The sequence below is a fragment of the Oncorhynchus clarkii genome, unplaced genomic scaffold (assembly GCF_045791955.1).
Source record: "Oncorhynchus clarkii lewisi isolate Uvic-CL-2024 unplaced genomic scaffold, UVic_Ocla_1.0 unplaced_contig_14128_pilon_pilon, whole genome shotgun sequence".
NCBI lineage: Eukaryota > Metazoa > Chordata > Actinopteri > Salmoniformes > Salmonidae > Oncorhynchus > Oncorhynchus clarkii.
Genome location: NW_027258073.1, coordinates 139,820 through 160,112, shown reverse-complemented (window position 1 = coordinate 160,112; position 20,293 = coordinate 139,820). Strand labels below are relative to the sequence as shown.

The 20,293-nt window shown below is 45.8% G+C and overlaps 1 protein-coding gene and 1 long non-coding RNA gene across 4 annotated transcripts in view; one reads left to right on the top strand and one right to left on the bottom strand.

The window, feature by feature from the left end:
- Nucleotides 1–3,995: 3,995 nt before the first annotated feature.
- LOC139395221 (uncharacterized) lies at nucleotides 3,996–19,437 on the bottom strand. Its single transcript, XR_011630316.1, has 3 exons — nucleotides 19,209–19,437; nucleotides 9,677–9,758; nucleotides 3,996–4,139 (listed from the first exon to the last, which is right to left on the bottom strand). It is a non-coding gene; the product is annotated as an uncharacterized lncRNA (long non-coding RNA).
- LOC139395219 (breast cancer anti-estrogen resistance protein 3 homolog) overlaps nucleotides 6,655–20,293 on the top strand; it is a 32,242-nt gene continuing 18,603 nt past the window's right edge. The window contains exons 1-5 of one of the 3 annotated variants that reach the window (XM_071142867.1): nucleotides 6,655–6,694; nucleotides 7,147–7,238; nucleotides 9,425–9,542; nucleotides 9,703–9,761; nucleotides 10,384–10,529. In XM_071142867.1, coding sequence (XP_070998968.1) covers nucleotides 7,149–7,238; nucleotides 9,425–9,542; nucleotides 9,703–9,761; nucleotides 10,384–10,529 — 413 coding nt within the window. In that variant the 5' untranslated portion in view covers nucleotides 6,655–6,694; nucleotides 7,147–7,148. Of the gene's footprint in view, nucleotides 6,695–7,146; nucleotides 7,239–9,424; nucleotides 9,543–9,702; nucleotides 9,762–10,383; nucleotides 10,530–18,727; nucleotides 18,910–20,293 lie in introns of those variants that run through there. The other 2 variants (XM_071142869.1, XM_071142868.1) reach the window with 2 other exon arrangements.

The window sequence follows — 20,293 nt, the reverse complement described above, 5'->3', positions numbered from 1 at the left end:
AGCCTCGCTACTGTATGTAGCCTCGCTACTGTATATAGCCTCTCTACTGTTATAGCCTCTCTACTGTATATAGCCTCTCTACTGTTATAGCCTCTCTACTGTATATAGCCTCTCTACTGTATATAGCCTCTCTACTGTTATAGCCTCTCTACTGTATATAGCCTCTCTACTGTTATAGCCTCTCTACTGTATATAGCCTCTCTACTGTTATAGCCTCTCTACTGTATATAGCCTCTCTACTGTATGTAGCCTCTCTACTGTTATAGCCTCTCTACTGTATATAGCCTCTCTACTGTATATAGCCTCTCTACTGTATATAGCCTCTCTACTGTATGTAGCCTCTCTACTGTATGTAGCCTCTCTACTGTATATAGCCTCTCTACTGTATATAGCCTCTCTACTGTATATAGCCTCTCTACTGTATATAGCCTCTCTACTGTATATAGCCTCTCTACTGTATGTAGCCTCGCTACTGTATATAGCCTCTCTACTGTTATAGCCTCTCTACTGTATATAGCCTCTCTACTGTTATAGCCTCTCTACTGTATATAGCCTCTCTACTGTATATAGCCTCTCTACTGTTATAGCCTCTCTACTGTATATAGCCTCTCTACTGTTATAGCCTCTCTACTGTATATAGCCTCTCTACTGTTATAGCCTCTCTACTGTATATAGCCTCTCTACTGTATGTAGCCTCTCTACTGTTATAGCCTCTCTACTGTATATAGCCTCTCTACTGTATATAGCCTCTCTACTGTATATAGCCTCTCTACTGTATGTAGCCTCTCTACTGTATGTAGCCTCTCTACTGTATATAGCCTCTCTACTGTATATAGCCTCTCTACTGTATATAGCCTCTCTACTGTATATAGCCTCTCTACTGTATATAGCCTCTCTACTGTATATAGCCTCTCTACTGTATATAGCCTCTCTACTGTATATAGCCTCTCTACTGTTATAGCCTCTCTACTGTATATAGCCTCTCTACTGTATGTAGCCTCTCTACTGTTATAGCCTCTCTACTGTATATAGCCTCTCTACTGTATATAGCCTCTCTACTGTATATAGCCTCTCTACTGTATGTAGCCTCTCTACTGTATGTAGCCTCTCTACTGTATATAGCCTCTCTACTGTATATAGCCTCTCTACTGTATATAGCCTCTCTACTGTATATAGCCTCTCTACTGTATATAGCCTCTCTACTGTATATAGCCTCTCTACTGTATATAGCCTCTCTACTGTATATAGCCTCTCTACTGTATATAGCCTCTCTACTGTATGTAGCCTCTCTACTGTATGTAGCCTCTCTACTGTATATAGCCTCTCTACTGTATATAGCCTCTCTACTGTATATAGCCTCTCTACTGTATATAGCCTCTCTACTGTATATAGCCTCTCTACTGTATATAGCCTCTCTACTGTATATAGCCTCTCTACTGTATATAGCCTCTCTACTGTATATAGCCTCTCTACTGTATATAGCCTGTCTTTTTACTGTTGTTTTATTTCTTTACCTACCTATTGTTCACCAAATACCTTTTTGGCACTGTTGGTTAGAGCCTGTAAGTAAGTATTTCACTGTAATGTCTACTACACCTGTTGTATTCAGCATTTCACTGTAAGGTCTACTACACCTGTTGTATTCAGCATTTCACTGTAAGGTCTACTACACCTGTTGTATTCAGTATTTCACTGTAAGGTCTACTACACCTGTTGTATTCAGCATTTCACTGTAAGGTCTACTACACCTGTTGTATTCAGCATTTCACTGTAAGGTCTACTACACCTGTTGTATTCAGCATTTCACTGTGAGGTCTACTACACCTGTTGTATTCAGCATTTCACTGTAAGGTCTACTACACCTGTTGTATTCAGCATTTCACTGTAAGGTCTACTACACCTGTTGTATTCAGCATTTCACTGTAAGGTCTACTACACCTGTTGTATTCAGCATTTCACTGTAAGGTCTACTACACCTGTTGTATTCAGCATTTCACTGTAAGGTCTACTACACCTGTTGTATTCAGTATTTCACTGTAAGGTCTACTACACCTGTTGTATTCAGCATTTCACTGTAAGGTCTACTACACCTGTTGTATTCAGCATTTCACTGTAAGGTCTACTACACCTGTTGTATTCAGCATTTCACTGTGAGGTCTACTACACCTGTTGTATTCAGCATTTCACTGTAAGGTCTACTACACCTGTTGTATTCAGCATTTCACTGTAAGGTCTACTACACCTGTTGTATTCAGCATTTCACTGTAAGGTCTACTACACCTGTTGTATTCAGCATTTCACTGTAAGGTCTACTACACCTGTTGTATTCAGCATTTCACTGTAAGGTCTACTACACCTGTTGTATTCAGTATTTCACTGTAAGGTCTACTACACCTGTTGTATTCAGCATTTCACTGTAAGGTCTACTACACCTGTTGTATTCAGCATTTCACTGTAAGGTCTACTACACCTGTTGTATTCAGCATTTCACTGTGAGGTCTACTACACCTGTTGTATTCAGCATTTCACTGTAAGGTCTACTACACCTGTTGTATTCAGCATTTCACTGTAAGGTCTACTACACCTGTTGTATTCAGCATTTCACTGTAAGGTCTACTACACCTGTTGTATTCAGCATTTCACTGTAAGGTCTACTACACCTGTTGTATTCAGCATTTCACTGTAAGGTCTACTACACCTGTTGTATTCAGCATTTCACTGTAAGGTCTACTACACCTGTTGTATTCAGCATTTCACTGTAAGGTCTACTACACCTGTTGTATTCAGCATTTCACTGTAAGGTCTACTACACCTGTTGTATTCAGCATTTCACTGTAAGGTCTACTACACCTGTTGTATTCAGCATTTCACTGTAAGGTCTACTACACCTGTTGTATTCAGCATTTCACTGTAAGGTCTACTACACCTGTTGTATTCAGCATTTCACTGTACCTGTTGTATTCAGCATTTCACTGTAAAGTCTACTACACCTGTTGTATTCAGCATTTCACTGTAAGGTCTACTACACCTGTTGTATTCAGCATTTCACTGTAAGGTCTACTACACCTGTTGTATTCAGCATTTCACTGTAAGGTCTACTACACCTGTTGTATTCAGCATTTCACTGTAAGGTGACAAATAAACTTTGATTTGATTTGAACCACACAGCTCCATCTCAACCGTAACACGACCACCTGGACACAACAGGAACATGACCACACTAGACCTGTTGCTAGACCTGTTGTTATATATAATTGGCTTCCCTGACCTGTTTCTAGAACTGATTCTAGATCTGCTTGGCTTCCCTGACCTGTTTCTAGATCTGTTTCTAGACCTGTTTCTAGACCTGCTGTTATATATTTTTATATCTGCTTGGCTTCCCTGAACTGTTTCTAGACCTGTTTCTAGACCTGTTTCTAGACCTGCTTGCCTGTGAAAGCGCGTCCTCAGACCGTTAGTAACCCATGTGTGTGTATATAGGGAACTAACTACAGACTCATGACACGGCTCCAAACATTCCACCAACTTTACGCAATACAAAAACCCTTTTTCTTCTCTCTGCGTTGTTGGGAACGGAAGGGAAGGGCCAATCAGCCGTCAGTAAGCATTTCCCTGTTAGTCTACACCTGTTAGTTTACCAAGCATGTGAGGAATACAGTTAGATTCTGATTTATCTAACAACAACAAAAGTATTTCTTGCCTTCTTGTTCTCCTCTTCTTCAGGTCTGTCGTTCTGTTCTTCTTGCCCCTTGTTGATTTCTCTCCGTCTTGTTGTCTCCGTCTTTATGTCTCCGTCTTGTTGTCTCCGTCTTTATGTCTCCGTCTTGTTCTCTCCGTCTTTATGTCTCTGTCTTGTTGTCTCCGTCTTGTTGTCTCCGTCTTTATGTCTCCGTCTTGTTGTCTCCGTCTTGTTGTCTCCGTCTTGTTGTCTCCGTCTTTATGTCTCCGTCTTGTTCTCTCCGTCTTTATGTCTCCGTCTTGTTGCCTCCGTCTTGTTGTCTCTGTCTTGTTGTCTCCGTATTGTTGTCTCCGTCTTGTTGTCACCTCTCCTGTCGTCTTGTCTTTGTCTCTCGTCGTTAGTTTGTCCCTTCTCTCCCCCTGCGGTCGTTGTAGCGAGGTGGGTGTTGCGTTCTGCAGAGCTGCAGATGGAGGAGGACTCTTTTAACTGTACCACTTCCCCTTTCCTCTGTTACTTACACACACACACACACACACACACACACACACACACACACACACACACACACACACACACACACACACACACACACACACAAAGAGAGAGAGACACGCGCAGACACACACACACACACACACACACACACACACACACACACACACACACACACACACACACACACACACACACACACACAAACACACACAGAGACACGCGCAGACACACACACAGAGAGAGAGACACACACATACAGAGAGACACACACAGGCGCAGTATACTCAGTATGTAAACGTGTGAGATCACAAAACCAACCACAACATTATCTACAAAGCACACATTCAGAGAGGCGCTGCAGTGTGACAGAAACAGGGTGTAAATAATCTCACTGTTGAAGTTTGCAACGTGAAAATGCACATGGTTCTAGAACACCAGTGAGAGTAGAATCCATTCCAATACTTCATATACTGATTAACTCATCAGAATTCTACTTATCCTAACTAGTAGTTAATGTGTTAACTGATTAACTCATCAGAATTCTACTTATCCTAACTAGTAGTTCATGTACTGATTAACTCATCAGAACCCTACTTATTCTAACTAGTAGTTCATGTACTGATTAACTCATCAGGACTCTACTTACCCTAACTAGTAGTTCATGTACTGATTAACACATCAGAACCCTACTTATCCTAACTAGTAGTTAATGTGTTAACTGATTAACTCATCAGAACTCTACTTATCCTAACTAGTAGTTCATGTACTGATTAACACATCAGAACACTACTTATCCTAACTAGTAGTTAATGTACTAACTGATTAACTCATCTGAAACTCTACTTATTCTAACTAGTAGTTCATGTACTGATTAACTCATCAGAACTCTACTTATCCTAACTAGTAGTTCATGTACTGATTAACACATCAGAACACTACTTATCCTAACTAGTAGTTCATGTACTAACTGATTAACTCATCTGAAACTCTACTTATCTTAACTAGTAGTTCATGTGTTAACTGATTAACTCATCTGAAACTCTACTTATCCTAACTAGTAGTTCATGTGTTAACTGATTAACTCATCTGAAACTCTACTTATCCTGACTAGTAGTTAATGTACTAACTGATTAACTCATCTGAAACTCTACTTATCCTAACTAGTAGTTCATGTACTGATTAACTCATCTGAAACTCTACTTATCCTAACTAGTAGTTCATGTACTGATTAACTCATCAGAACTCAACTTATCCTAACTAGTAGTTCATGTACTGATTAACTCATCAGAACTCCACTTATCCTAACTAGTAGTTCATGTACTGATTAACTAATCTGAAACTCTACTTATCCTAACTAGTAGTTAATGTGTTAACTGATTAACTCATCTGAAACTCTACTTATCCTAACTAGTAGTTAATGTGTTAACTGATTAACTCATCAGAAACTCTACTTATCCTAACTAGTAGTTAATGTGTTAACTGATTAACTCATCTGAAACTCTACTTATCCTAACTAGTAGTTAATGTGTTAACTGATTAACTCATCTGAAACTCTACTTATCTTAACTAGTAGTTCATGTGTTAACTGATTAACTCATCTGAAACTCTACTTATCCTAACTAGTAGTTCATGTGTTAACTGATTAACTAATCTGAAACTCTACTTATCCTAACTAGTAGTTAATGTGTTAACTGATTAACTCATCTGAAACTCTACTTATCCTAACTAGTAGTTAATGTGTTAACTGATTAACTCATCTGAAACTCTACTTATCCTAACTAGTAGTTAATGTGTTAACTGATTAACTCATCTGAAACTCTACTTATCCTAACTAGTAGTTAATGTGTTAACTGATTAACTCATCAGAAACTCTCGACTCTGAAAGTGACTGAGTTGGATTTGCAACAAGTGACAACTGAAGGCACTAAATAGTATTTCCTTGATTCCTCATGTCCTCCCTTCCTGTCTCCTTCTCAAAGCACATTGGTGCAGAAGCTCTGAGGTTCCACCCCTTGGATCTCCTCCTCCAATGGGTTTTGAGAAGAGGCCAAGGGGAGAGGATGCGAGGAATCAAGGAAATACCATTGACCCACATTAGAGATACAGCTTAATAGGGAACTGGTGCCCTCTAGTGCCACTAGTAGATACTGCTGGGCCATTACAACTGAAGGCTAAACGCACAACACACACACAGAGCTATGTAATTTGCCAAACAAACTCTTGATCATTCTGTCCCTCCCTCCCTCCCTCCATTCTCGTTTTCACTCTGTCTCTTCCCTCAGAATGTTACTATCCTGTCCCAACTCGTTTGCTCCGCCCCCTGACTCGAGATACAGATTCCTAAGTGGGGACTGGCTGATTTATGGTGCCCCCCCCCGGGTCCATCGTGGGGTCTGATTGGCTGAGGAAGCAGCACTACTGGTTAGAGGGATAGCGGGCTACTGATTCACAGACCAGGAGAGAGTGAGAGAGAGAGAAAAGTAAAGATTATCATAAAGAGTCAGAAGCAGCTCATCTCAGGTAGGTGCAACATGTCTCCACGGCCAAAACACTGGAACTGTGTGTGTGTAACTGGTTGTTTAATTATGTGTGTAATTGTGTGTGTGTGTAACTGTGTGTGTGTAACTGTGTATTTAACTGTGTGTGTAACTGTGTGTGTAACTGTGTGTGTGTAACTGTGTGTGTGTGTAACTGTGTATTTAACTGTGTGTGTAACTGTGTGTGTAACTGTGTGTGTGTGTAACTGTGTGTGTGTAACTGTGTGTGTAACTGTGTATTTAACTGTGTGTGTAACTGTGTGTGTGTGTGTGTAACTGTGTGTGTGTGTGTGTGTGTGTGTGTGTAACTGTGTGTGTCTGTAACTGTGTGTGTGTGTAACTGTGTGTGTGACTGTGTGTGTGTCACTGTGTATTTAACTGTGTGTGTGTAACTGTGTGTGAAATATGGTCTGTCTGTCTCTATCTGTCTCTCAGACATGAATAATCGCTCCATAGCCTGGTGGCTGAAACAGATAGGACTGCCCCAGTACACCAAGTCACTGGAGGGAGAATACTACGGTCTAGAGGTACCTGACTGTCTGCCTGACTGTCTGTCTGGAGAGAGAAAACTATGGTCTAGAGGTACCTGTCTGTCTGTATGTAGAGAGAATACTATGGTCTAGAGGTACCTGACTGTCTGCCTGACTGTCTGTCTGGAGAGAGAATACTATGGTCTAGAGGTACCTGACTGTCTGTCTGGAGAGAGAATACTATGGTCTAGAGGTACCTGACTGTCTGTCTGGAGAGAGAATACTATGGTCTAGAGGTACCTGACTGTCTGTCTGTCTGTCTGTCTGGAGAGAGAATACTATGGTCTAGAGGTACCTGACTGTCTGACGGTCTGTCTAGAGAGAGAATACTATGGTCTAGAGGTACCTGACTGTCTGTCTGGAGAGAGAATACTATGGTCTAGAGGTACCTGACTGTCTGTCTGGAGAGAGAATACTATGGTCTAGAGGTACCTGACTGTCTGACTGTCTGTCTAGAGAGAGAATACTATGGTCTAGAGGTACCTGACTGTCTTACTGTCTGTCTGGAGAGAGAATACTATGGTCTAGAGGTACCTGTCTGTCTGACTGGGGAGAGAATACTATGGTCTAGAGGTACCTGACTGTCTGTCTGACTGGAGAGAGAATACTATGGTCTAGAGGTATCTGACTGTCTGAATGTCTGTCTGGAGAGAGAATACTAAGGTCTAGAAGTACCTGACTGTCTGTCTGTCTGTCTGGAGAGAGAATACTATGGTCTAGAGGTACCTGACTGTCTGTCTGGAGAGAGAATACTATGGTCTAGAGGTACCTGACTGTCTGACTAGAGAGAGAATACTATGGTCTAGAGGTACCTGACTGTCTGACTAGAGAGAGAATACTATGGTCTAGAGGTACCTGACTGTCTGACTGTCTGTCTGTCTGTCTGACTGGAGAGAGAATACTATGGTCTAGAGGTACCTGACTGTCTGTCTGGAGAGAGAATACTATGGTCTAGAGGTACCTGACTGTCTGACTGTCTGACTGTCTATCTGGAGAGAGAATACTACGGTCTAGAGGTACCTGACTGTCTGTCTTTTAGTGCCTGTTTCTTTCTGTATTTACTAAACTGATAGTTTCAGCCTTCATTTCTCTCCATCTCTCTCACCCCAACCTCTCTCTCTCTCTCTCTCTCTCTCTCTCTCTCTCTCACTCTCTCTCCATCTCCATATCTCTCCCTCTCCCCTCCTCCTCTCTCACCTCAACCTCTCTCTCTCCCCTACCCTTCTCTCTCACCCCAACCTCTCTTCTCTCTCACTTTTCCTCACCCTCATCTCTCTTTCTCCATCTCCTTCTCTCACCAAAACCTGTCTCTCTCTCTCCCCCATCTCTCTCTCGCCCTCTCCCCTCCACAACCTGTCTCTCTCTCTCTCTTACTCTACATCTCCCTCTCTCCCCTCCCCACTCTCTCACCCCAACCTCTCTATCTTACTCTCTCTCCATCTCCCCGAAACCCACTCTCTCACCCCAACCTCTCTCTCCATCTCCCTCTCTCCCTCTCCCCTCCCCCACTCTCTCAACCCAACCTCTCTCTCTCTCTCCCTCCCTCCATCTCTCTCTCCCTCCCTCCCTCCCTCCACCTCTCTCTCTCTCCCTCCATCTCTCTCTCTCCCCATCTCTCCCTCTCTCCCCCTATATCTCTCTCTCTCTCCCCATCTCTCTATATCTCTCTCTCTCCCCATCTCTCTCTCTCTCTCTCTCTCTCTCCCTCCATCTCTCTCTCTCCCTCTCTCTCTCTCTCTCCCTCCCTCTCTCTCTCCCTCCCTCTCTCTCTCCCTCCCTCCATCTCTCCCTCTCCCTCCCCCTCCATCTCTCTCTCCCTCTCCCTCCATCTCCCTCTCCCTCCATCTCTCTCTCTCTCCCTCTTACTCTCCCTCCATCTCTCCCTCTCTCTCCATCTCTCTCTCCCTCTTACTCTCCCTCCATCTCTCTCTCTCCCTCCATCTCTCTCTCCCTCCATCTCTCTCTCCCTCCATCTCTCTCTCCCTCCATCTCTCTCCCTCCATCTCTCTCCCTCCATCTCTCTCACTCCATCTCTCCCTCCATCTCTCTCCCTCCATATCTCTCCCTCCATCTCTCTCCCTCCATCTCTCCCTCTATCTCTCCCTCCATCTCTCTCTCCCTCCATCTCTCTCCCTCCATCTCTCTCCCTCTCTCTCTCTCTCTCTCCATCTCTCTCTCTCCAGGGTTTGCTGTATGTATGTGATGTAGATCTGAAGGAGGCAGGAGTAGATGATCCCAGTCACAGAGACACTATGCTGTCTCAGCTGCTGCGACACAGACAGACACTAGACCCACACTCTGGTAACACACATGTAGACACACACACACAGACACAGACACACACACACACACACACACACACACACACACACACGTATGTAGACATACACACACGTATACACATGAACATGAACCCACACACACACTCGTCTAACCTGTGCCCTGTGTTGTCCTGTCTCAGGTATGGTGGAGGAGCTGAGGGTGAGCAGGAAGTATTCTCTGGGCTCGTCTCTGGACCTGGTGAGAATATAGAACACAGAATATAGAACACAGAATATAGAATATAGAACACAGAATATAGAACATAAAACAGAATATAGAATATAGAACACAGAATATAGAATATAGAACACAGAATATAGAATATAGAACACAGAATATAGAACACAGAATATAGAACACAGAATATAGAATATAGAACACAGAATATAGAATATAGAACACAGAATATAGAATATAGAACACAGAATATAGAATATAGAACACAGAATATAGAATATAGAACATAGAATGTAGAATATAGAACACAGAATATAGAATATAGAACATAGAATGTAGAACATAAAACAGAATATAGAACACACAACCTGAACTGGTTCTATCCTTCTCCCCCAAGTGTGCATTTGTTCACTCTCCTCGCCAATACAATGCAATGAGGGGGAGTGAACAAGTGCACATTTCAGGGAGAAGGGGGCAAAACAGAAGAATGAATCTACTTCCTCAACCAGTAGAATCTCTAGAAGATGAACAGAACTCTTCCCAGCCAATAGAAGTGACCAGAAGCCCTGGATCAGGTTGCTCATGTTGTCTGCTTGGTCTCTCCGATGGCTCTCCGTTCATTTGTTCTGTTCTGGCTCTAAAGGTGAAACCCAGGAAGGATCTGTTCCGTCAGAGTGTTCTGCCCCGCCTTCGACGCAAAGTCACAGTCTCCGCCTCCTGTTCACAGCTCCACCCACTGGAGGAGGGGCTCAGCCCAGGACTCGCCCCCGAGCAGACAAGGAAACGCAGGTACAAAACTAGGAATATACACTTTCATATCAAAAGACTGGGAGGGTTGGAGGGTGTGTGTGAGAGGGTTGGAGGGTGTGTGTGAGGGTTGGAGGGTGTGTCTGAGGGTTGGAGGGTGTGTGTCTGAGGGTTGGATGGTGTGTGTGTGAGGGTTGGAGGGTGTGTGTGAGGGTTGGAGGGTGTGTGTGAGGGTTGGAGGGTGTGTGTGAGGGTTGGAGGGTGTGTGTGAGGGTTGGAGGGTATGTGTGTGGGTTGGAGGGTGTGTGTGAGGGTTGGAGGGTGTGTGTGAGGGTTGGAGGGTGTGTGTGAGGGTTGGAGGGTGTGTGTGAGGGTTGGAGGGTGTGTGTGAGGGTTGGAGGGTGTGTCTGAGGGTTGGAGGGTGTGTGTGAGGGTTGGAGGGTGTGTGTGAGGGTTGGAGGGTGTGTGTGAGGGTTGGAGGGTGTGTGTGAGGGTTGGAGGGTGTGTGTGAGGGTTGGAGGGTGTGTCTGAGGGTTGGAGGGTGTGTGTGAGGGTTGGAGGGTGTGTGTGAGGGTTGGAGGGTGTGTGTGAGGGTTGGAGGGTGTGTGTGTGGGTTGGAGGGTGTGTGTGTGGGTTGGAGGGTGTGTCTGAGGGTTGGAGGGTGTGTGTGAGGGTTGGAGGGTGTGTGTGAGGGTTGGAGGGTGTGTCTGAGGTTTGGAGGGTGTGTGTCTGAGGGTTGGAGGGTGTGTGTGAGGGTTGGAGGGTGTGTCTGAGGGTTGGAGGGTGTGTGTGAGGGTTGGAGGGTGTGTGTGAGGGTTGGAGGGTGTGTGTGTGGGTTGGAGGGTGTGTCTGAGGGTTGGAGGGTGTGTGTGAGGGTTGGAGGGTGTGTGTGAGGGTTGGAGAGTGTGTCTGAGGGTTGGAGGGTGTGTGTCTGAGGGTTGGAGGGTGTGTGTGAGGGTTGGAGGGTGTGTGTGAGGGTTGGAGGGTGTGTGTGAGGGTTGGAGGGTGTGTGTGAGGGTTGGAGGGTGTGTGTGAGGGTTGGAGGGTGTGTGTGTGGGTTGGAGGGTGTGTGTGAGGGTTGGAGGGTGTGTGTGAGGGTTGGAGGGTGTGTGTGTGTGACGGTTGGAGGATGTGTCTGAGGGTTGGAGGGTGTGTGTGTGTGACGGTTGGAGGATGTGTCTGACGGTTGAGGTTGTGTGGTTTATCATTAAAGTGTGTGTGTGTGAGAGGGTTGGGGGTTGGAGGGTGTGTTTGTGAGGGGGTTGGGGGGTTGGAGGGTGTGTGTGTGAGAAGGTTGGGGGTTTGGAGGATGTGTGTGTGAGGGTTGAAGGGTGTGAGAGGTTTGGAGGGTGTGTGTGTGTGAGAGGGTTGAAGGGTGTGTGTGAGAGGGTTGGAGGGTGTGTGTGAGAGGGTTGGAGGGTGTTTGTGTGATGGTTGAAGGGTGTGTGTGTGAGAGGGTTGGAGGGTGTGTGTGAGGGGGTTGAAGGGTGTGTGTGTGAGAGGGTTGGAGGGTGTTTGTGTGATGGTTGAAGGGTGTGTGTGTGATGGTTGGAGGGTTGGAGGGTGTGTGTGAGAGGGTTGGAGGGTGTGTGAGAGGGTTGGAGGGTGTTTGTGTGATGGTTGAAGGGTGTGTGTGTGAGAGGGTTGGAGGGTGTGTGTGTGAGGGGGTTGGAGGGTGTGTGTGAGAGGGTTGAAGGGTGTGTGTGTGATGGTTGAGGTTGTGTGTGTGATGGTTGAGGTTGTGTGGTTTATCATTAACCACACTGTCATAAACGCAGCTCTTTAAACAGGAGTGTGTCAACAGAACAGTAATTAATGGAGCAGGGGCTGTGTCCGTCTGTCTGTCTGTCTTCTCATAGCAGGGACTGTGTGTCCGTCTGTCTGTCTGTCTTCTCATAGCAGGGACTGTGTCCGTCTGTCTGTCTGTCTCCTCATAGCAGGGGCTGTGTCCGTCTGTCTGTCTGTCTTCTCATAGCAGGGACTGTGTCCATCCGTCTGTCTGTCTGTCTGTCTGTCTTCTCATAGCAGGGACTGTGTCCATCCGTCTGTCTGTCTGTCTGTCTGTCTTCTCATAGCAGGGACTGTGTCCGTCTGTCTGTCTGTCTTCTCATAGCAGGGACTGTGTCCGTCCGTCTGTCTGTCTGTCTTCTCATAGCAGGGACTGTGTCCGTCTGTCTGTCTGTCTTCTCATAGCAGGGACTATGTCCGTCTGTCTGTCTGTCTTCTCATAGCAGGGACTATGTCCGTCTGTCTGTCTGTCTTCTCATAGCAGGGGCTGTGTCCATCCGTCTGTCTGTCTTCTCATAGCAGGGGCTGTGTCCATCTGTCTGTCTGTCTTCTCATAGCAGGGACTATGTCCGTCTGTCTGTCTGTCTTCTCATAGCAGGGACTATGTCCGTCTGTCTGTCTTCTCATAGCAGGGACTGTGTCCGTCTGTCTGTCTGTCTTCTCATAGCAGGGACTATGTCCGTCTGTCTGTCTGTCTTCTCATAGCAGGGGCTGTGTCCGTCTGTCTGTCTGTCTTCTCATAGCAGGGGCTGTGTCCGTCTGTCTGTCTGTCTTCTCATAGCAGGGGCTGTGTCCATCTGTCTGTCTGTCTTCTCATAGCAGGGGTTGTGTCCATCTGTCTGTCTTCTCATAGCAGGGGCTGTGTCCATCCGTCTGTCTGTCTTCTCATAGCAGGGGCTGTGTCCATCTGTCTGTCTGTCTTCTCATAGCAGGGACTGTGTCCGTCTGTCTGTCTGTCTGTCTTCTCATAGCAGGGACTATGTCCGTCTGTCTGTCTGTCTTCTCATAGCAGGGACTGTGTCCGTCTGTCTGTCTGTCTTCTCATAGCAGGGACTGTGTCCGTCTGTCTGTCTGTCTTCTCATAGCAGGGACTGTGTCCGTCCGTCTGTCTGTCTGTCTTCTCATAGCAGGGACTGTGTCCGTCTGTCTGTCTGTCTTCTCATAGCAGGGACTATGTCCGTCTGTCTGTCTGTCTTCTCATAGCAGGGACTATGTCCGTCTGTCTGTCTGTCTTCTCATAGCAGGGGCTGTGTCCATCCGTCTGTCTGTCTTCTCATAGCAGGGGCTGTGTCCATCTGTCTGTCTGTCTTCTCATAGCAGGGACTATGTCCGTCTGTCTGTCTGTCTTCTCATAGCAGGGACTATGTCCGTCTGTCTGTCTTCTCATAGCAGGGACTGTGTCCGTCTGTCTGTCTGTCTTCTCATAGCAGGGACTATGTCCGTCTGTCTGTCTGTCTTCTCATAGCAGGGGCTGTGTCCGTCTGTCTGTCTGTCTTCTCATAGCAGGGGCTGTGTCCGTCTGTCTGTCTGTCTTCTCATAGCAGGGGCTGTGTCCATCTGTCTGTCTGTCTTCTCATAGCAGGGGTTGTGTCCATCTGTCTGTCTTCTCATAGCAGGGGCTATGTCCATCCGTCTGTCTTCTCATAGCAGGGGCTGTGTCCATCTGTCTGTCTGTCTTCTCATAGCAGGGACTGTGTCCGTCTGTCTGTCTGTCTGTCTTCTCATAGCAGGGACTATGTCCGTCTGTCTGTCTGTCTTCTCATAGCAGGGACTGTGTCCGTCTGTCTGTCTGTCTTCTCATAGCAGGGACTGTGTCCGTCTGTCTGTCTGTCTGTCTTCTCATAGCAGGGACTATGTCCGTCTGTCTGTCTGTCTTCTCATAGCAGGGACTGTGTCCGTCTGTCTGTCTGTCTTCTCATAGCAGGGACTGTGTGTCCATCTGTCTGTCTGTCTTCTCATAGCAGGGACTGTGTGTCCGTCTGTCTGTCTTCTCATAGCAGGGACTGTGTGTCCGTCTGTCTGTCTTCTCATAGCAGGGACTGTGTGTCCGTCTGTCTGTCTTCTCATAGTTGTCTGTTTACCTCTTATTATTGAACCCAACATGTTTGTTCCAGAACCTTCCTTAAAGGTTTATTCACAAACCTCACCTTGTTCCACATGTTGTTGTGTTAAAGTGAAATTATGTTATTAGACACTTTTACACATTATTTAGAAAGGAAAAGCTGAAAAACACAGATTTAACCACAAAGACCAGGGAGGTTTTCCAGCGCCTCGCAAAGAAGGGCCCCCATTGGTTGATGGGTATAAATAAATAAATAAAAGCATCCATTGACTATTTGAGCCTGGTGCAGTTATTCATTACACTTTGGATGGTGTATCAATACACCCAGTCACTATAAAGATACAGGCGCCCTTCCTAAACTGTTTCCCGGAGAGGAAGACAACGGCTCAGAGATTATCACCATGAGACCAATGGGGACTTTAAAAAACTGTTACAGAGTTTATTGGATAAGACAGGAGAAAACTGTTACAGAGTTTATTGGCTAAGACAGGAGAAAACAGTTACAGAGTTTATTGGCTGTGATAGGAGAAAACTGAGGAAGGATCAACAACATTGCAGTTACTACGCAATATTAACCGAAATGACAGAGTGAAAAGAAAGAATCTTGGACAGAATATAAATATTTTAAAAAATGCACCGTGTTTGCAGTAAGGTACTAAAGTAAAACTGCACAAAACAAAATCCTGAATACAAAGTGTTATGTTTGGGGCAAATTCAACACACCACATCACTGAGTACCACTCTTCATATTTTCAATCACGGTAGTGGCTGCATCATGTTATGGGTATGCTTGTCATCGGCAAGGACTACGTAGTTTTATGGGATAAAAAGAAACGGAATAGAGCTAAACACAGGCAGGAAAACCTGGTTCAGTCTGCTTTCCAAGAGACACTGGGACGGAGACAAATTCCCCTTTCAGGAAGACAATAACCTAAGACAGAAGGCCATACACTGAAGTTGCTTACCAAGATGATATTGAATGTTCCTGAGTGGCCCAGTCACAGAAAATCTATGGCAAAACTTAAAAATGACTGTCTAGTAATGATCAACAACCAGATCTTTAAAAATTATTAAAATAATAGTTTGCAAATATTGTACAATCCAGGTGTGGAAAGCTCTTAGAGATTTACCCAGAAAGACTCACAGCTGTAATCGCTGACAAAGGTGAGTCTATCACTGGCATTATGATAATAATGATATTATGGGGTATTGTGTGTAGATGGTTGAGTTTTTTTTAATCCATTTTTAATTCTGTCTGTATCTGGAACAAGATGTGGAATAAGTAAAGGGAACACTTTCTGAAAGCTCTGTATCTGTAACAAGACGTGGAATAAGTAGAGACGAACACTTTCTGAAAGCTCTGTATCTGGAACAAGACGTGGAATAAGTAAAGTGGAACAGTTTCTGAAAGCTCTGTATCTGGAACAAGACGTGGAATAAGTAAAGTGGAACAGTTTCTGAAAGCTCTGTATCTGGGATTTACGTAGTTCTTCTCTCAGACCTCAACTCCTAACAACTAATCTCTCAGGTTTGGATGGGCATTAACACGTAAATTACTTTAAAATAGGCTCCTTTAGGGAAAAAAATACAGTTCATATATTAATATATACTGTATACTGTGTGCCCTATGACATACTGTATACTGTGTGCCCTACGACATACTGTATACTGTGTGCCCTACGACATCCTGTATACTGTGTGCCCTACGACATCCTGTATACTGTGTGCCCTACGACATACTGTATACTGTGTGCCTTACGACTTACATGGTTGTAAGATAACCTGGCCTCTCCAGTAGAGTCTATCTCTGGGACACATCAGCCTCCAGGCTCCAGGTATTCACTGGTTGAAACAGCTGGCAGGGTAGGGAGCCTCTGGGGGCAGGGTAGGGCGCCTGGGAGCAGGGTAGGGCGCCTGGGAGCAGGGTAGGGCGCCTGGGGGCAGGGCAGGGAGCCTGGGGGCAGGGTAGGGAGGTAGGGAGCCTGGGGGCAGGGTAGGGGGCCTGGGGGCAGGGTAGGGCGCCTGGGGGCAGGGTAGGGGGCCTGGTGGCAGGGTAGGGAGGGTAGGGCTTGGAACCAACCACTGGGGGTATGAGTAGGAGGTGGATGGGGGTTGCATTTCAGTTGTCATACAAAGTTCTTCCACAGACAGCCATTTATATCTAGACTACAGATAACCAGACTGTCTCTACCACAGACAGCCATTCATATCTAGAGATAACCAGGCTGTCTCTACCACAGAGAGCCATTCATATCTATACTACAGATAACCAGACTGTCTCTACCACAGACAGCCATTCATATCTAGACTACAGATAACCAGGCTGTATAATATGTCTTGCCAGATGCAAATAACATCCTCGTCGTCACGTCAGTCAAGTCTGGGCCTGTCGGTTCAGCCGTTAAACTTCACAGGAGGAAGAGAGAGAGAGAGAGAGAGAGAGAGAGAGAGAGAGAGAGAGAGGAGAGAGAGAGAGAGAGAGAGAGAGAGAGAGTCAGAGTGAGAGAGTGTCAGAGTGAGAGAGAAAGAGAGAGAGAGAGAGTGTCAGAGAGAGAGAGAGTCAGAGAGAGAGAGAGAGAGGTTTCCCTGGCTCTACTTTGATAAATCATTAACAACCTGGTGAAGTGTAGCTCCTGACCCTGAGTGTGTGTGTGTGTATGTCCGTGTGTGTACATCCGTGTGTGTGTGTACGTCCGTTTATGTGTGTGTGTGTGTGTGTGTACGTCCATTGATGTGTGTGTACTTCCATGTGTGTGTGTGTGTGTGTACGTCCGTGTGTGTGTGTGTGTACGTCCGTGTGTGTGTGTACGTCCATTTGTGTGTGTACGTCCATTTGTGTGTATGTCCGTGTGTGCGTGTGTGTGTGTGTGTGTGTGTGTGTGTGTGTGTGTGTGTACGTCCGTGTGTGTGTACGTCCGTGTGTGTGTGTGTGTGTGTGTTCCACCCCTGCCTGGATATGATGGTATTGCCCTGGAGAGAACAGTGTCAGTACAGACCTGTTGAGCAACAACCTTCTGTCAGGAAAATACAACTAGTCTGTCTGTTCCAGTCCATTCCCTAACAACTGTCTGTCTGTCTGTCTGTCTGTCTGTCTGTTCCAGTCCATTCCCTAACAACTGTCTGTCTGTCTGTTCCAGTCCATTCACTAACAACTGTCTGTCTGTCTGTCTGTCTGTCTGTCTGTCTGTTCCAGTCCATTCCCTAACAACTGTCTGTCTGTCTGTTCCAGTCCATTCACTAACAACTGTCTGTCTGTCTGTCTGTTCCAGTCCATTCACTAACAACTGTCTGTCTGTTCCAGTCCATTCACTAACAACTGTCTGTCTGTCTGTCTGTCTGTCTGTCTGTCTGTCTGTTCCAGTCCATTCACTAACAACTGTCTGTCTGTCTGTCTGTCTGTCTGTCTGTCTGTCTGTCTGTCTGTCTGTCTGTCTGTTCCAGTCCATTCACTAACAACTGTCTGTCTGTCTGTCTGTCTGTCTGTCTGTCTGTTCCAGTCCATTCACTAACAACTGTCTGTCTGTTCCAGTTCATTCACTAACAACTGTCTGTCTGTCTGTCTGTCTGTTCCAGTCCATTCACTAACAACGGTCTGTCTGTCTGTCTGTTCCAGTCCATTCACTAACAACTGTCTGTCTGTCTGTCTGTCTGTCTGTCTGTCTGTCTGTCTGTCTGTCTGTCTGTCTGTCTGTCTGTCCCAGTCCATTCACTAACAACTGTCTGTCTGTTCCAGTCCATTCACTAACAACTGTCTGTCTGTCTGTCTGTCTGTCTGTCTGTCTGTCTGTCTGTCTGTCTGTCTGTCCTAGTCCATTCACTAACAACTGTCTGTCTGTTCCAGTCCATTCACTAACAGCTGTCTGTCTGTCTGTCTGTCTGTCTGTCTGTCTGTTCCAGTCCATTCACTAACAACTGTCTGTCTGTCTGTCTGTTCCAGTCCATTCCCTAACAACTGTCTGTCTGTCTGTCTGTTCCAGTCCATTCACTAACAACTGTCTGTCTGTCTGTCTGTTCTAGTCCATTCACTAACAACTGTCTGTCTGTCTGTCTGTCTGTCTGTTCCAGTCCATTCACTAACAACTGTCTGTCTGTTCCAGTCCATTCACTAACAACTGTCTGTCTGTCTGTCTGTCTGTCTGTTCTAGTCACTAATAACTGACATGGTGCTGACAGACTTAACTCATAGAAGGGATGTGGGTTGGAATCAGCTGACTGGTAGAATTAACCTGGATTTACAGGTGAGCTGTCAGAACTGGGGGGGGGGGGGGGGGGGGGTCCAGTTCAAAGCATTAGAGTGGAATCCGAGGAATGTTGGAGATAGCGGCGTTACCGTTTCAGTGAGGGAGGGGGGAAGGGGAGAGAGAAGCCAGGAAACGTGTGAGGACTCATCAGAAACACACACCGTGAAAAGCGGGAGGCACGGGAGAGAGCTACTTCCTCGCGTTGTAAGTTAGTCCTGTCGTGTGTTTTGTGGTGTGAACTTTGGATCTCTGCTTGCGGCAACTGGCCAGGAGAAAAAAACATGTCCGTCTGAATTTGAGAGACTTTTTGCGATGACTCGAGATCTCGCAGGTAAGCGTTGTCAAGATTATTTGTTTAAAAAAAATGTAGGTTAAAGTTATCGACATGTAGATCTGTGGCTTTTGGAGAAATGGGCGTTTCGTTTGTTGTTGCAGCTGAATGCTTGTGATTGGTAGTGTTGTGACAGGCTAGCCTGGAACCAGATGTTGAACAACTGATTTTTATATAATAATATAATCGTTGTTTATTGGAAACAGATAACAGGACAAACAATAGGCCTAGCCATAGGTTATTAAACTGTAACAATCGAGACAAACGGAAGTTACACATACAGGTAGACTATTACTCACCTGTACTTTAGCAAATCCGTTGTCATTGCGACAGGACATGATAAAAAACATATTTCCTCGTACAGGACAGATGTTTTTGTAATGGCTCACACTCATTTCTGTTAAATAATGGAGAGGGTTTGCGACATCGGGGTAGAAATCTGAAAGCTAGACTGCTGTAGCCAAAAGACGGGACAACGCCCCTCCTCGGGACCGACTGACACACGGTGGGGCCTGATGCCGGTGCCAACTCTCACCCACCGGTATTCAATCATCTATACTAGTTTCGATAGAATTTGAGTGGTTCCTACATCATCCATCAGCTTTTTTACCGAACCAGGGGCGGAGAGGACACCTTTTTATTAAAGATGGTTTCTACTGCTGAGGGGATTATTTAAACGGGTCCTAGATGTGTTTAAAAGTCCGAGTGGAACCTCAGGAAAACGTTAATACCCCCCCCCCCCCCCCCGCCCCCTCCATTCCAATGGTCCCAAACACACAGGCCGGTAATGTCTTGTGCGTCCGGTTTGGGATGCAGCAGACCGGTCAGGCTGCAGGCAGGCATTTTACTGGGATGTTGGAACTGGAAGGAAACGGGAAATGGCTATTAAAAGACGGAAAGACAGACATCTCCTCTTCACACAGTGAACTCGCATAGCCTAGTTAACCTTGGGCAGCGGCCTCCATCCTGTGTGCGCTCCCGAGAGCGTCATTGACAGGGATCTCTCTCAATCCTGCAGCGCAGTGATCTAAGGCACTGCGTCACTACAGTCCCTGGTTCGATTCCAGACTGTATCCTCATCCGGCCGTGATTGGGAGTACCCATAGGGCAGCGCACAATTGGCCCAGCGCCACCCGGGTTTGACCGGGGTAGGCCGTCATTGTAAATAAGAATTTGTTTACTGACTTTCCTCAGCTGGTCCGAACACTATTGACTTGCTTCCTGCTTTGAAGTTCTGATTTTCTCCTCCAAAACCGCCACCTATTAACGGCACCGCCTTGCAGATATCAAATCAACAAGTCAACAAGCTTTGACAGATTTTATCACACATTAATCCTGTTTGATTGATGATGTATAATGGAACGTACCGGGCGTGGCGGGTGGG